At 39.7% G+C, this 15930-nt stretch overlaps 1 protein-coding gene across 8 annotated transcripts in view; it reads left to right on the forward strand.

Annotated features, from left to right (window-relative positions):
- Window positions 1-15930, forward strand: part of GRB10 (growth factor receptor bound protein 10) — a 150367-nt gene that overhangs the window by 80161 nt on the left and 54276 nt on the right. For all 8 annotated transcript variants that reach the window (XR_012623396.1, XR_012623399.1, XM_074825355.1 and 5 more), the window contains exons 4-5: window positions 7938-8154; window positions 10986-11127. Coding sequence is in view for 6 of the 8 variants with exons in the window: in XM_074825355.1 (XP_074681456.1) it covers window positions 7938-8154; window positions 10986-11127 (359 nt within the window). In the remaining 2 variants the exon portion in view is untranslated. The remainder of the gene's footprint in view (window positions 1-7937; window positions 8155-10985; window positions 11128-15930) is intronic.

Raw genomic sequence — 15930 nt, forward strand, 5'->3', positions numbered from 1 at the left:
TAGAGAATCGCTGGGTCAGTTGGTCTGTCTCATGCGTTCACTCATGTTCACTCTTTTTCTTTTCTCTTTTGTCCTGAGTAAAGAAAGGGCCACAATAAGGCTATAGGTGCATGACTACTATTCCTTGCACCCTTATCACTTAAGCTTTAGGTTTCCCTCTGTTCGTATCTCCTTTTGGGTCAGGAAAATCAGTCTGGCCTGCTCGCTCTGTGGCATATGGTGTCCTTCACCGATGCAACTGCTTTGTCCTTCTCAAGGGTTTTTTGAGGAGTAGTGTACTCCAATCCCAGGTTTGGCCTTGGGAAAGAATACTCCATTCTGCCCTCTGTGGTTCTGCTCCTCTCCTGAATTACTGTTATTTTCCATCCTCTGGGTAACTGAAGTTGTTTTGGGTTTTCTTCTGTCTTGATAAACCCAACCAAACAAATGTTTTCCTTTTAAGGTCTTTCTCAGTCTTTTTCTTAAACTAATGAACTAAAAGTAGGTGATATAAGAAAACGGTACAGGGAAACCACTAAACTTAGTGTTCATGCAGATGTTACTGGCTGAATCTTCTGACTGGATTTTGTAATCAGCTCAGGAATGACAATTTCCCAGAGGTCTACTTAACATCGGATTCTGCTTTAAGTGATCTCTTTTCTCGGTATTTACTATACAGCAGTGATTCGACAAGCACTGGCCTGCAAAGAGGGATTTGGAAGGCTAGCAGTTGCTGGTAATTGCTGTTATCAGGAGCTCCACCATCAGTGATGGCTGGACAAGTGTGTGTGGTGTGCTCACCCAAGAGAAGCCAGTCAGTCCCACTGGCTGTGCAGTCCCACAAGATCAGCTGGTGTCCTGTTTGGCTTTGGGTTCAGACTTTGACCTGATGCTTCTTTTAGAAATGTATGCTTTTTTTTTTAAAGCTGCAAATTTCCTACTACAAAATGGGTATTGGGAAGGTTGAATCCCAGCTGTTTTCTGAATGGGGTGTGAGGGTCTGGAAAGGGGAGTGGCCATAACTTACATATTTTATCTTATCTGTTACAGCTGTAATAAATCTGGTTTGTATATGCATAATCGGCATTCTAGATGTTTTAGACATTTTTCCTGGGTTTCAACCCCCTCTCTCATAGGGATGCCATCAGTGCTTTAACACCTGTATGTGCTTTAGAGTCAAGCGAGGGCTGAGTGGTGGTGGTGATTAGTCCATTAAAATCTTCGTCAGAGACGTGCTTTACCTTAGTTTGCCTCTGGAATTAAACAAACCCTCCTTATCCACCACCTTGCCCCCAGATGCCTAACTTTCATTGTCTTTACTCTTTATGCCATCAAGCGTATGAACTGGACAAGAACTGAATTTTCCATTTTTTAACCCTTCATTTTCCATCAGAATTCCTGAAACTTGTTTGATGTGGTAAGGACTAGTCCGAGGGTACAACTTCATTCCCTCCCACTGTAAGGCACCTATAGCCAGTTGCTCTTGTTACTTGTTAATGCTTTGATTTTTTTTTTTTGACACCTTTCACATGCAGCTTATTCCTATAGTTGTTACCTAGCAACATTAATTTTGTTCGATTTAGTTTGTGTATTCTATTTCAAGAAATCTATCAGGTGTGTTTTAAAAATGTTTCTGGAGTCCAACTATGAACCTTTAGTAATGTGAATTCTCTCCAGCACCTGTAATTAATGTCCATACATTTGGTGTTAGCCATCCCAGCCTTACTGGCAGAAATTAAAGTAGAGGTGTGTGGGATTTAAAAATTACCCAGAGAATACTGGAGCAGTTACAGGTTCACTGTTGACTTCTCTGGCATTTCAGTGTGCTCAAAGAGCATGGATGCCTATCTCAATATCATGCTCTTTTACCGACCACGATCTCAGCTTCTTGCCCTTCCTTCCACAGCATGGTCCATTTAGCATTTTGGAAGCTGCACATGCACTGATGTGACATTTCATAGGCCAGCAACCATAGTTACAGTACAAAGTAGAGGATTTCACTTAAGCTGTTGAATGTTAGAAAGTAATAAAGGAAAGGACTCCTCAGTGCAAAGTCCCATAAGGGGACTTAGAGGGTGCATAAAGTTCTGGAGTTTTGAGGTTCAGGCTTGTTGTTTTTAATTCAGACTATGATCCCTCTGGAGTTGGTAATGTCTCTAGGACACAAAGTTGGGTTTGTGACTTCTGCTTTCACATGAAACCAACCAAAAATCTTGTAAGCTTCTAATGTTCAACCAACACAATCTGGGTATTTTTATAATTGGGTCTGGCAGTGGACCTGGAGAACAGTGTGAAAGCATAGGGTTTGCAAATGTTTTTTATATTGTCTTTTTGTTTCTTGTGCAAAAATACCATCTGTATGTTGTTTTTAATAAGGTAGGAGTGGACAGACTGCAAAGAATTGGAGCTGGTATTGGGAATTGGGGGGTGTCGCTCAGCTGCAGCATTGCTGTAGAGGTCATTGTGGGTTTTTTAAAAAATTGTAAGAAATCTGCTTATTATCATCCACCTTCTGTTGCATGAGTCTCTCAGAGGTGTAGAAGCTGCCAAGTACTGAATGCCTACAGCCGTAGGGGGGCTGTAGGTAACTTTTTCAGTGTACAAGAATTGCGAGTCCAAATAGGCAACTGGTGCCTGTGGCATTAGTGGAAGCTGAAAGAGGGTATGGAGGGAGGTGAGACACTTGAGTAAATACAGCAAATATAGTTACAAGCTCAGAGGGACAAAGTAACAGGAGGATGAGTGTTACCTAGGGTGGACTTATTTGTGCATCATTACTGCTCTGTGTTGTCAGAATGGTAAATTTATAAAAAGTTTTAGTGGTTGGAATTTCTGAAAAACCCCATCAAAACAGCATTTGGATATGGCACTGGAGGGACGTGCTGCAGCGCTCTTGTGCAAGGGATGCCCTTAATAAGGGAATATCTTGTAAAAGGAGCTTGTATGCACATCTCACTGTGGTAATCCTTACCTGCATTTCTGATCATAAAACATGCAGTTTCTACAATACCAAAAACCTTGCAAAACATACTTGCATCACTGATATGAATCAGAATAACTTCTATGTGGTTTTACGAGATTTGAAACAGAATGCTGAGGTGGATACCACAAGTATTTTAGACGTCTCTTTTTTTTTTTCCCCTTTTAAATTCTGGTTAAGTCCTTCTGTTCATTCTAATGTAAATGTATTTTCCCTCTACCTATAATTTGCATAGTGTTTCACTGCATCATCAATGCAGGATGCTAGGCTATATGCAACTGTACGTTCTTTTCTTTCACTGTTTCCGTCTGCCTCCTTGAGCATTAATTACTGCGCACAGGAGGGCCTGCTAACTGCTTTGATATCATCCTTTACTGAACTAAACTTGAGCAAAATCTTACATGAGTTATCTTAGCTTCCTTGCTTTGTCAAGCTGGATCTTGAACGTGCTGCACTGAAACTAATTTTGGGGAACTGATTGCTGAGTTTAGGCTATGAAATAGGAATAGGTGATCAATCAACAGCTGCCTTACTGTAATATCAAACACTTGTTTATATACATGCTGTTAGGCTTGATGTAGTATTAAACTTACTTCCATGGTGACAGACAAGTGGTATAGCCTTTTTATAAATCTTCTGCTGAATTCCTAGTAGCGCTTGCATCAGTCTTCTCTGAACTGATATGAGGGATAATGCTGGATAATTAAATTCTGAAACAAGTAGACAAGAAGGAAATTATTTATGCATGTATACAGTTTTTAAAAGCCTTTTAAATCACAACTCACAAGTCCTGTGATGTTTTTCATTGTATTCCCTATGAACTGTAGACCATATGTAAAAAGGAAAGGTGCTTTGCTGGGCTGCTGTTTAGAGACATGAAATGCATCCTGGTCTGTAGTCCAAAGCTGGGATTCTTTCCATGTTCAGCTTTTTTCAGTAAACAGAATTTTTGCAGTGCAGTGAGCCCCTTGACAGCCATGGAAATACCTGCTTTCTTCAGGAGGCTGGCACAGATGAAGCTGAGCAGGGCTCATTCCAGCTTTACGTTTCTTCAGTATAAGTGGGATCCTGGTTAGTTTGCTCAGGGGTTATCATCCTTCCTATGGTAAGCTCAAAGACATTCCAATGGTATTCAGAGTGCTTTTGTTTTTGTGGAACGTGATAGCTTAGCTCACTAGCTCAATAGAGGTTTTATAACAGTTTTCTTCTTTCCTTGAATTGAACTTCTGAATTTTTTCTTGTAATTGAAATCATGATTTACTTTACCAAAAATATTACTTGCGACATCCAGTGGAGCTGGTTTGTGAACAAAGCCAAAGTTTAACAAGTTGTGGGCAAAGAAGCAAAATGAAGTTCAGACAGCTGCCAGTGTGTGCACTTTGGTTCTAGTTTGGGAAAGAACATTGCTCACAGATGTACCAAGTATTTTCTTATGGTAAAAGAAGTCTGCAAAACTGCCAGTACCCTATCCACCACCAGAAGTATGTTAGAGCTAGGTTTTGCCACTGTTTTCCTTTAAAAATGACTTTCAAAAGCAAAAGGCTGCTTGCATGTTTGTGCATAGAAGTGATAAGCTAGCCTCTATGCTGTTCAACAGAGAGAAAAAGACAGACCTCGAATATTTGGTTTTATACTCCTTGATCTTATGGCAGAATTCAACACAGATTAAGGAAAATAGCCTTTAGTATCCCTAGAAGCACATGTCTGCAAGATAGCTGGAGGCTCCTCAGCTACCTGCAGCTCTGCCTGCTATAGCCTACAAAGGTGATTCTTCTAGGTCAGTTGCAAAATTTGTGTGTGCATACTTAGAAGACCAGCATGATGCCGTACTGGCTCAAAGCCCAGTGGTTGGCAAACTAGCAGCCTCCTCAAAATAAGTTTTACCATCTTTTTTTTTTTTCCCCCCATCTTGATAGAGACTGGGTCTTGCTGGTTGGTAGAGGAAGGTACTTTGAAGGATTGCACTGAATTAAAACATTTTTCTGAATAGTAAACCTGAAAATAGTTGCAGTGGCTTAGAAATTCTATGGATGGCTTATTTGATTTTTATTTAGTTAAGCTCAGTAGAGAGCCATCACAAGTAACATACTGGATTACTTGGCAGGCTGAGACATCTGCTGGCGCTTCCGAGGTAGCCTACAGCAGTGAGGTTTCCTATTGCAGCATGCTGAAATCTCTCCAAAACATAATGGTATTTAGTAGTAAATGGTATTGTGTAGAGATGAAACTGTATGAAATTCAAGATTGCAGGCTTTGTCTTCAAAAACCTTAAGGAACTGTGCTCCTGCAAAAGTTTTATAGCAAGACTGAGGGCTATTATTAGCAGTGCTGCACCCACAGAGAAAAGGAGCTGACAGAGGAGTGAAACCAGATTCTGGACTTTAGTGCAACATATTATTAGGAAAACTCTATATGCACCTTGTCGGTGCCTGTCCTGTTGGAAATTGAATTTAGCTGTGTAATTGATATGCATAAAAGCCTGCTAATGGTAATTCTATGCTTTAAACTATGTACTTGGTTTGCTTAGTATTTTGCATGAAGTGCCTCATTTTATGCATATTAGACTTCATATTACACCTTTGTGCCTATTTGATTATTCAGGGATAACTTGAGCTGACTCTTAATCATTCCTCCCATGTTACAATCATCTAAAAACTTAATGATCTTGCATGCTAATAGCTTTGTCTAAGTTGTTAATAAATTAGCACCCTCAGGGACCAAGCTGTACGGACTTCCACAGAATGTACGCCTTGACTTTCTTCCCTTTCTGCTTTTCACCGTGCTAAACAATTGCTGTTAGTTGCTGTAATTTACTCCCTGACTCTGTGGCCAGGGTCTGTCTTTCATGTCTCCTTCATCCAACCCCTAAGCTTTTACTTGACAGCCATCTGACGCCCTACAGCTCGGTCTTCTGGTACTTTAGATGAATGATAAAATTCAAAAGCCTTGTAATTGAGCCTCTCCCTCTTTATACTCCTACTCCTGTGGTTCCCTTGTGATTGCGCAAGAAGTGTTTTCGATATGTCCTCTCCAAATAGGATAAGAATCTGGAGGACGGAATGAAATTTAAATTGCAACTCTGTGTCTCCCTAAAAATAGCAGGAAAATTATTGTAGACTTTGTCCAAGCAAAGCAAAGTCTGGATTACTGAGAATGCGTGAACTAGCTGACAGAGAAGATGGTGTAGCCTAGTGAAGGTGAGTCTTAATAGTAGGGTAGTAGCTGTCAAGTACAGAGACTGAAGGGAATAACCATAAAGAAATGGAATGAAGAAACCTATTTGTGGGTTAATGGAATTTTTTTAGTTTTTTAACACATGTTCAAACCTTCAAGTCCTGTGAATATGTTTTCAGTGAAGGCTAAGTGGCTTTTACTTTAGTAAAGGGCCTACCAACTTTCAGTGAGGAACACAGTATTTCAAGTCATTAAATAGAGCTCAGACGTAGGTACATGACCAGCACCTCTTTAATTCTGAGCAGATCTTTTGGCTCATCCAACAACGAGAACTGGGGTCATCAATGTCCATAATAATTGTCGTGTTCAGATTCCGTTATGGTTACTGAGGTATGCTGTAGGTGGACAGAAATTGAGTGGTGCTGTTTCAGATTATATCCTCAAGAAAGGTAGTATTGGTACAAAATCATTTGTGGTATCTCAAAGTACTGTGATTGATCTCAAGCTGAATAGCTGTTCCTGGTGGTTCATTACCTAGAAAACATGGCAAAAGAATGGGTATCAGAAAATACTTGGGGTGTCAAGCATATTTTAGCTGCACAGTGTTGTGTAAACGTTTGCTAGCTCCATTGCTTGGCTCTACTCTCCATCCATGTCATGAAGAGTTTTGTGAGATACAAGGTCTGCAGGCAGCAATGGTATATTTTTATCAGGACAGTTGATAGAGCTGGAAAATAAGGGCACATTTTTGGATGCACAAAGCTGTGTTTGGTCTGAAGTCGCTGTGCAGGCAGTGGCTGTGCAGTAACCAGAAGCAGATATCGATGTGTGTGTTCGTCAGCCCGCTGAACTCCTGATAGGGAGTGACGTAACTTGTGGCTAGGGAGTAATTACAGTACTCTGCAATAGGAGTTCAGAGAGTGGTTAGTGCAAAGGGCTAGCAGAATTTTGTTGTCTTGCAGAGTAATTATGATCATTAAGGAGGAACGAATGAGCACAAGTTACTTATTTACTGTGAGGTAAGGTGGTGTATATAGAAAAGCTGGTGCACTTTTTAGGGACTGATGTTCTTCCAACAACCCACACCACATCCCTAGTTAATTTGCTTTGAGCTCTTTAAGGTAGGGGTGTCTCTATCACGTTGCAAGAGCAAGGATACAGATCTTTTTATAAAGTCCTCAGAGTGACAGTTAAAAGCTTGCATTGCCCTTCAAAATACTGTATCACAAAAATATGCAGAAATACAGACAGGATTTTTAACGAACTATAATGATAGCTTTCCAACATGTACAGCAGAGGAGTATGTTTTCCACATATTGACTTCTCCAACACTGTCTTGTTTTTTTTTTCCCCCTTCTAAATTACTGGATCTTGCAAAGTGTTTATTACAGTGTTTGACAATGTGAACTTGATACATTGACAAGCTGAACTGAGGTATTTGTAAGTGATATACTTTTGAAATGTATGTCAGTTTATCAGTAAGTGAAGTGGTGCTTCACATTAACATTGGCATTATTAAAAATCCCACCAAATGTTGGCTATACTTATATAGTAAATACTGTAGTAGAAATATTTTATTCTGTGTCAGTAGCTTTTCACCAAGGAAGACAAAATAAATGTCCATCACTGGCTGTTATTAGCTGTGTTTTTCTGCTTTAAAATAAATAAATTACTTCAATAAAAAACTGCACTGTAAAAATATAACTAAAATTATGTGATAACTTTACTGAAATTTAGTCTTTGGTCTTTCTAGACTTCTTTTATTTGGGACTTCCAGATGTGTTATACTGCCTTTGTCTTTCAGATGACGATGTGGACCTAGAAGCTTTGGTAAACGACATGAATTCCTCATTTGAAAGTTTATACTCTACATGCAGTATGCAGTCGGAAACCACTCCGCTCCTTCAAAATGGTCAGCTCAACCGCAGTCAGTTGCCATCCTCAGGATCTGGTGCACTGCAGCCCATGTCTCCAAGGCAGAAGGTGCAGCGGTCTCAGCCTGTGCGCATTATGGCAGTCAGGTAGGAACAAGGGACTTGCCTCCTTTTTGTTGTCCTGAACTAGCTTCAAAAGAACTAAGTTTTAAAATAGGAGGTAAACTTCGATAGGAGCTTAGTAGTGTTAGACTGGACTTTTGCATAAGAAAAAAGATGTACCGGGTAAGTGAAGGACGCAAATTTTCCATGTGTTTTGTAAATGCAAAAATGTCACACTTTCATCCTTTTTATCAATGTTTGATGTACATATAGCAGGTATGTGTAGAAGCATCTTGGTACCAATTTACAGAAATTAAGTCTGTATTTGGATTTATTTCCAAACTGTTAAAAACTGTTCTCTCAAGTATGGTGCCTACTGGCAGCTTCTTGTTTTTATAAAACATAAGAGATCATGTAGATAGATGAGGGTGCATTCATCTAGTTTTGATTTACGAAAAACACCTCTCTTTGTGGAGAATTCCTGAACAGTCCAAGACAAACAAAAAAGGAGCACTTCATAGGTATTTAACAGTTCTTCCTAGAGCACTTTCAGCTCTTTTGCTTGAGTGCATTATGTGAGTCATTGCAGAGAAAGAAGTGTTTAAATTGTCTCCCTGTTGTCAGGATGGGGGCTTGAATTCAGGCTTGGAGTGGAATAATCTTGGTGGTGATGGGAGAGTCTATAGGTTCTTAAAATCTTTTTAAGCAGCAGGAGGAATGAAGCTCCTGTCGGCAGGAGTAGGTAAATTGCCTGTATCAGAGAGATTTGGAGTTTTCCTTTCCTTCTGGTTAACAGTGTCTTCTCCAAAAGCAGTGATAAGTAAAAATAATAAAAGAAAAATCCTAGATGTGGAAAGGGTTGCTCCTAATTCTTTACACTGATGTATTTCCTATAGGAATGGTATTCTTAACAGGCAGCTTTTCTATATGAATGGGTAGTATGCAGTAACTGCAATACAACTGAGTCAGCTAATGATGCAGTCATTTTTTACAAGTATTTCATATTTAACCTTGAATAGGGCTGTACTAGAAAATGCACTCTCTAGTGTACTATAACTGTCAATGTTTTGTAAATATCTCAATCAAAACACTTCATTTAAACTATTCTTGGCATTTCAAAACTCAGCAACTCCTTTTTTGAGAACACTCTGCCTTTCTGAACTCTGTACTTCCATATGCACAAGAACATTGTGTGTTTATCATTAGAGAAAATAATGGCAAAACTTTTATTGGGGTTTATCTAGACCCCTTTCCTATAGAGGGCATTGGCTGTGTGTTTTTTTGCAGCCAGAACAGAATGGTTGACTGTAGTAATTCTCTTAAGAGCACAGTTTTATGTGTGTATCGGTCATGAAGTAAATTATGTACTGCAGCAGTATAGGCAGAGCAGAGCACAGCACAGTGAATTCTAATTTTAAGAAAACCACACCTTTCTAATTATGTCGAGTCTGTAGTTCCACTTCTTAAAATGGAGCTCAGTCAAAAACTTGTAATACTGAGCACTATTACACAGCTGCTGATACAAGAAGTCTACTGAGCTGGAAAAGTCTTAGACTGTTCTTTACCCTATGCTGTAGGGAAGTGCACACATGGGTAGCACCAAAAAAAAAAAATATCAAGCAGGTCAAGTAGTTGTTTGCATGGCTCATAGTTATGGTTGGAACCTGCTATTTATAGCAAAAACCCAAATCTGTAAGGCTTATTCGTGGAACACCAAGGCAACTAAATTGCAGGATAGAGTTACCTGTGGAGCAGATTTCCCAGTAGTTAAATTTTATCAGCCCGCGGGTTCTGGTACAGGCAGAGACAGTGAACGTGCCCAGAGTGGGACACACTGCCAGAGGCAAACCCACCAGTTGTCTCCCAGGCAGCTCCGTTACAAAGGCTCTACTTGCTGAAGGAATGGGAAAAAATAAGAGCAAATTGGGTTTTTAATGATTTGCATTTCAAACCCAGGCATTAGTTGATTGTCTCTGGAAACTTCCACGGTTGCCACTAGATGGTGCCTTTTGCAAAGGCGTTGCTGGCCAGCCTCCACTACGTGAAGAGTCACGTAGTGTGCATCTTCGGTGGTGATGCCCTAGCAGTGGGGAAACCCTAAAGCAATCTGGGCGGTCGTGAATAGGTCTTGCATCTTCCCAGGCTTTTCTGTGGCGACGGTAGGCTTTAGTTTTCCTTTTGTTGGTGTGGGCAGTACGGGTGTATTATAAACTGGAACTTGAAGCTCTGTTGGTCCTGCGTAAACTTGAGGCATATCTTGGGAGATCAAACTTGTCTGAACAGTAACCGTAGAACGAGCATAAGGTGGGAGGGTGTAATTGCAGTTTATTGCTCAAGCTGAGTCTTAGCATTTCCATTTCTCTAGGAAATGCCAAGTTGCTTGGAGATGGAATCTGGTATTGTAATGAGGTGACAATATTGGTTTCAGTCTCAGCTTAGAGACTTTACAGGGGTACACCTACGTTTGCAGATTCACGTGGAATTTGGCTCCGAGTGACTGCAGTTGTGTTCTTCTCTTTCACGTTGGTTTGGAAGAGCTTAACTGATTTTCTGGCGCACAGAGCTTATGCTTGTAAGCTAGTGTTTACAACAGTGAGTACAGACATATATTTTTGTTTATTTTATGTGCACAGTTACCTCAGTTACCTAAGTAATGAAGTTATAAGCAACAAAACAAGGATAGATGCCTGACTGGTCATTTTTCACGTGCAGTTAGCTACTTTGTGCTTGTAGTTGCTGTAACTGTATAGTAGTTGCTTAGAAAAAGAGTGGTTTTGATTCCTTTTAGCATCGTTACCATAAATGGTGAGGCAGGAGATCCAGGTCTAGTGATGCCAGTTTGCTCCTCTTAATGCTCAGTGCTTCTGTGTTTATAGGCGTCTTCAAGAAGAAGAACAGCAATTCAGAACATCATCTTTGCCGGCCATCCCAAATCCTTTCCCAGAACTTTGTAGCCCCGCAAGCTCTCCAGTGCTGGCCCCTGGATCTTTACCTCAGAGTCAACCTGCTAGTAAGCATGTGAGTATGGGATGAAGCTTTGGGTCATCCATTTGTGTTCAAACCAGCAGTGGACTATTTCATGTTGAGGGCAGAAAGAAAGTTTCAAGATAAGTAGAAACACTTGTAGGCTTTGTCTGTGAGTAGGACAGCACTGGCTGAGAGAGTGTCTTGAAACAGGCTTTAGACCTTTTTTTTAAAGGTTTGTAAGAATGAAGTAAAAAAAAAAAATGAAGCAAGTCTTTCAGATACATGCGTGTTGTGAATGAAGCAGTAATGCCTAATATCTTTTGGATTTTCTTATCTAAGGTAATGACTTACTAATTTAGAAGTCAATTAGCTTAGAGTTGGAGAGGGATCTGTGCATGTTACACTGTATATTCTAGGTGCCACAAAGACACTGAACAGCTGATTTCTTTAAGGACACGGTGCTGCTTTATTTTGCTGTTTTTCATGAAGATGCTCAAAATACAAAATAATGTTCTTGAAGCATGTAACTAGGCACAGCTCCTTGTAATGGGACTTAAGGGGAGCACTGTCCCACGGAAAGCTGGTTGAGCAGCTCTCTGGGTTCTTGGCAGTGAAGATAGCACAGACAGAGCTCTCGTGGTCCAGAGCAGTGACACTGGAAACAGGTTTTTCATCTCTATCCTACTCCACTCTGAGAAGCAACCACCTTGCTTTGTGTCAGTCCTTGAGCACATTTAAAGACTAAAGCTGGGCTCTAAAGCCTTTATTTTGTAAACTGTGCTGACTTGCATGGGGATGAAAAGATGTGTTGTTCTTCTTGACTATTGGCTTAGAACAGTTCAGGGCTTGAGTACCCAAAAAGATGGTGATGTTCTGTATCACTGCTCAGTTACTTTGAAAGTAGCTCCTACATCTGTTCTACCTGATAAGAGGGTTTGGGTGGACAGTTCAGCTACAAGCAGTTAGACCCTAATGTATGCCCTCACATCTTCTGTATTGCTTTGTATCACCATAAACAGCTGTCTGCTTTCTTTAAAGACACAGTGTATCTTAATTAGTTTTACCGTATCTCTTGTACATACAAGACAGAGAACCAAATCGTGCAAAAGATTGAGTCATCCTGTTGGGGATTTAGCAGGACCTCATCAGAGGCCTGGGTACCAGCTAAGTGGAGAGGCTGTTTTGCCAAGGCAGTGCTCATCTGACTCCGGGGAGACAAAACAAGGGGCAATTCTGCCTCCTGGCACTTACTGAGAGGACAGCAGTGTAACTGCCTTTCTGAGACAAACTGAAGTTGCTGATGAGCCTATGTTTACCTTTGCAAATATTTCCCCCGTTTCAGGGATTCTTTGCTTTATGTTTTATTAATATTAGCCAAGCCACCTTAAGGGTTACCCTTTAAAGCTTTAAGAACCCTAAATGTGTCAGTTTTTGATGGAATTTAGAAACTGGTGGTTTAACAGCACATAAATCTAAACAATTTTTTAATATATGTAGGATGGCTATAAAGACAGAGTAAAAGTAGATCTTTTTTCTTAAATTTTTGTTTAGATTTTTTTAAAAAAAATTAATAAAATGGAAAATTTTGACAAGCCTTTTGAAAGCCTAAAATGAAATAAATATCTTGTATAGATATGCTTGCTGCTGAAGTTTTTAATCAAAGACAGTTATAGTGGTAAAATCTTTTAGGGTGCAAGATGAGGAAGTAAAGCATATTGGACAATAGTGGCTTCTGTTGATGCATATACACTTCATTTCAGTTTATCAACTGATTTGAGATGAAAAACACTGGCTCAGGGTGAGGGAAGGGTAGGAAAGTGTTCTTTTCCTCTCTAATGAACTATTTTCCTCTCTTTTAATGAAGGAATAGAGGAACAGAACTGAAAAAAACCCTCTAGTTTTAAAGCATTGGTGGACAAAAGTAAGAAAAAGAGTAGGTTCAGTTTCTTCATGAAGGAAGAAAACTTTATTTTTAATATCTCAATTTTAAACATGTAGTATTGTTGGATAAAAAAATAATCTGGCTGTTCAGTATCATTATAGAGTGTTGTCTTTAATCCAGTTCTAGTTCCCTTCAATGGAGTCTGCTACACATGAGTAAAAGATGAGTAACTTAAATGATATACATCTTTCCAACTCCATTCCATTAAAAAAAGTAAAGTTTGGGAACTTGAATAAACTATTTTAGTACATGCTCTTGCTTCGATAAATCTCCATAGATATAATATAAACTATTGGTTAACAAAATAAGTGATGAGCTTAGTTAAAGGACTGCAGCAGCACATTTTAATGGCTGACAGTTAGTGAAAATGAGCTGTGTTTTCAGAAAAATATACATATGTTAAATGTAAACCAAGGTTAAACATAATGATGCTTAATTTCAGGTTCTCTGCTTGCAGATTATAAACAAGGATTAACATCGGAGATTGGAATGAGCCATTCTGATTACATGGGATATATGAGGTGTTAGTGAAAAGTAATTCCCTTTGTGCCTCTGGAGCATTTGCATGTAAATAGGCAAATAGCAGTTCCAGCCAGCAATGCTGCAGCTCTGATCACACAGAGCATCATGGCCCACGCATGGCATGGAGGAAATGTTGTCTTTGGTCAGCTCGTATCTCAGGGGCTTGAGAGGGATCCAGGTTAATGTAGTCTTAGAGGATTTCAGAAAGGAGCGGATATTTTGTTTGCTGACTGTGTAACAGTGCGTGGGGGGCGGGGGTGTCACTGGGAAGCTGGGATGTCCGATATGATTTCTTAAGAAATGAAATGTTAGTGTTGTTCCTCATGGAACAACTCAAGTCTTATTTTTTAGTAATTTTAAAATACAACTCTGCAATGATAAAACCTAGTAGTTGTTATGCAAGAAGAATTTAAAGATCTGGTCGTGTTAAAAACAGAAGAGTCTCATGTCATATCGCCAAGCCTTGGGCATAAAGAAATGCCAGCTCCATTCAAATTTTACTAAATTAAAACTTTTTTCCAGTATATTGTTCCTTATAGGAAAAGGATGCATGTGTGAATAGAAGAGTGAGTAAAGGAGCTTTTGGGTCATAAAGCTTGACTTATATTTGCAGCTGAAAAAATAGATGTTGTTTTTTCTCATATGCAAAATTTTATTCATGTAGCTGGAGCTTGAGACATACAAATTCTTGTTAAGATTCTTCTGATCCTTTTATTTTTTTCATGCAGTTGTTAAAAAAATGGTGGCAAGCGGTTTGCAACATTGCTTATGCACTGCTCTGCATTTGTTTCATGCTTTTTCTTGGTGCAGCAAAGAAAGGTAAAAGCAGTAAAGCATGAAAAATAGCTGTAATAAACCTTTCTTTTTTTAGTAGACTTTTTTTGTTTTATGATGATGATGAAGCATTTTCTTTATCTTACTCAAAGTGCATGTATCGGGAATAATTTTTTTTAAATATATTTTCTGAGATCTGCTGGGTAATGGTACTGATTTCAACACAGCAGGAAGCAGTATGCCACCTCTAGCTCTGCTGCCAATCAGGCACTGAATACTGCTTTTAAAGCTGATGGCTTCAGGAGTGTACCGCAGCTGCTCCCCAGAAGACAGAACAGTGAGAAATAACGGGTCTGCTGTACTAGCACAAAACTAAAAACACATGTAGGCAAATGGGATAGTCATTTAATGGGAGCATCTATATATCAATCTGGGAGGTAAAGCTGGAATGTTAGGCTTATTGAAATCATTGCAGATTTTAATTTTTTTTTGTTTTAATTTGACTCTGGATCATCTTCTCTAGTTTAAAAAAGCCTAAATTACAAGATTTTTATAGATATCTCTTTTTTTAAGCACTTAGGCAGGTTGAGTAGCTGGCACATAATTTAGTAGTATAAGACTTAGAAGAGAAGTGAATATCTGTGAACCTAAAGGTTACATTTCAAAGTCTATTCTGCACTGAGACACCTCCACGGTGGTGGGGTCTGGGCTAATATGGTTGTATGACCAAACACATCTGGTGGTAGAGGTTAAGAAATTACTTGTACTTAAACAGATACATGCTCTTTGGGAGTTCAGTGCTATGATCCTTTATTACAGTTCTGCAGGTGGAAACAGCCCACTTTGAGCGAAGTTCCACTGTGAGAAATGTTAGATGTTGACCTGTTGACAGTGAACGGGGTGTGATTCTGTAAAAATTGGCACCACTGAAGTTTTTAGTAATGTAGTCAGCTAGCTGTGAGTACCTGGGCAAAAAGTACCAACTAGCTGTGCTATTGAGTCAGTAGCTACTTCAGCTACTGGTGTGGTGAGCGAGACACCACAGATGTCTTCTGTTTGGAGAAAGTATGACCCTTCAAGTGGTAGCTGCCAAAAAGCTCTTAAGTTCTTGAGTCGAGAGCAGCATTGTCCCTCAGCTTGGGCGGGAGGAGGCTGACAGGAGAGGAGCTGCCTGATCAATGCATGCCCAAGTGTTTCCTCCTCCACTGTGTGCCTCTCTGTCCTCTAAGTACCACCTGTCTGTCCCTCACCATGGAGCCTCACTGCAAGTCGGTAGGAACTTCATCAGGCCTCTGAGCATGTAAGCGCTTCCGCTTTCAGTGCTGAGAAGGGCATGTAAAGGTGGGAGCAGAAAGGACATTTTCTGGGTGACACCATGGAGCATTGCAAGATCACTTGCTTTTTTTTTTTTTTCTTCTCCTTTTTCCCACATCTTTGTTCATAAAGTTCATGCACACCTACAAACACAGGATCGTCCTATGTTTGAGGGGGACAGTGATGGAGGGCTGGGAGAAAAGACAGCTGAAAGTTTTTTAAAACATCATTTACTTAACAGGATAACTATGTTTGTCTAAGAAAAATGGAAACCAGAAAATTACACCAAACCAAGACCAAAC

Source organism: Strix aluco, chromosome 1 (genome assembly GCF_031877795.1).
Source record: "Strix aluco isolate bStrAlu1 chromosome 1, bStrAlu1.hap1, whole genome shotgun sequence".
NCBI lineage: Eukaryota > Metazoa > Chordata > Aves > Strigiformes > Strigidae > Strix > Strix aluco.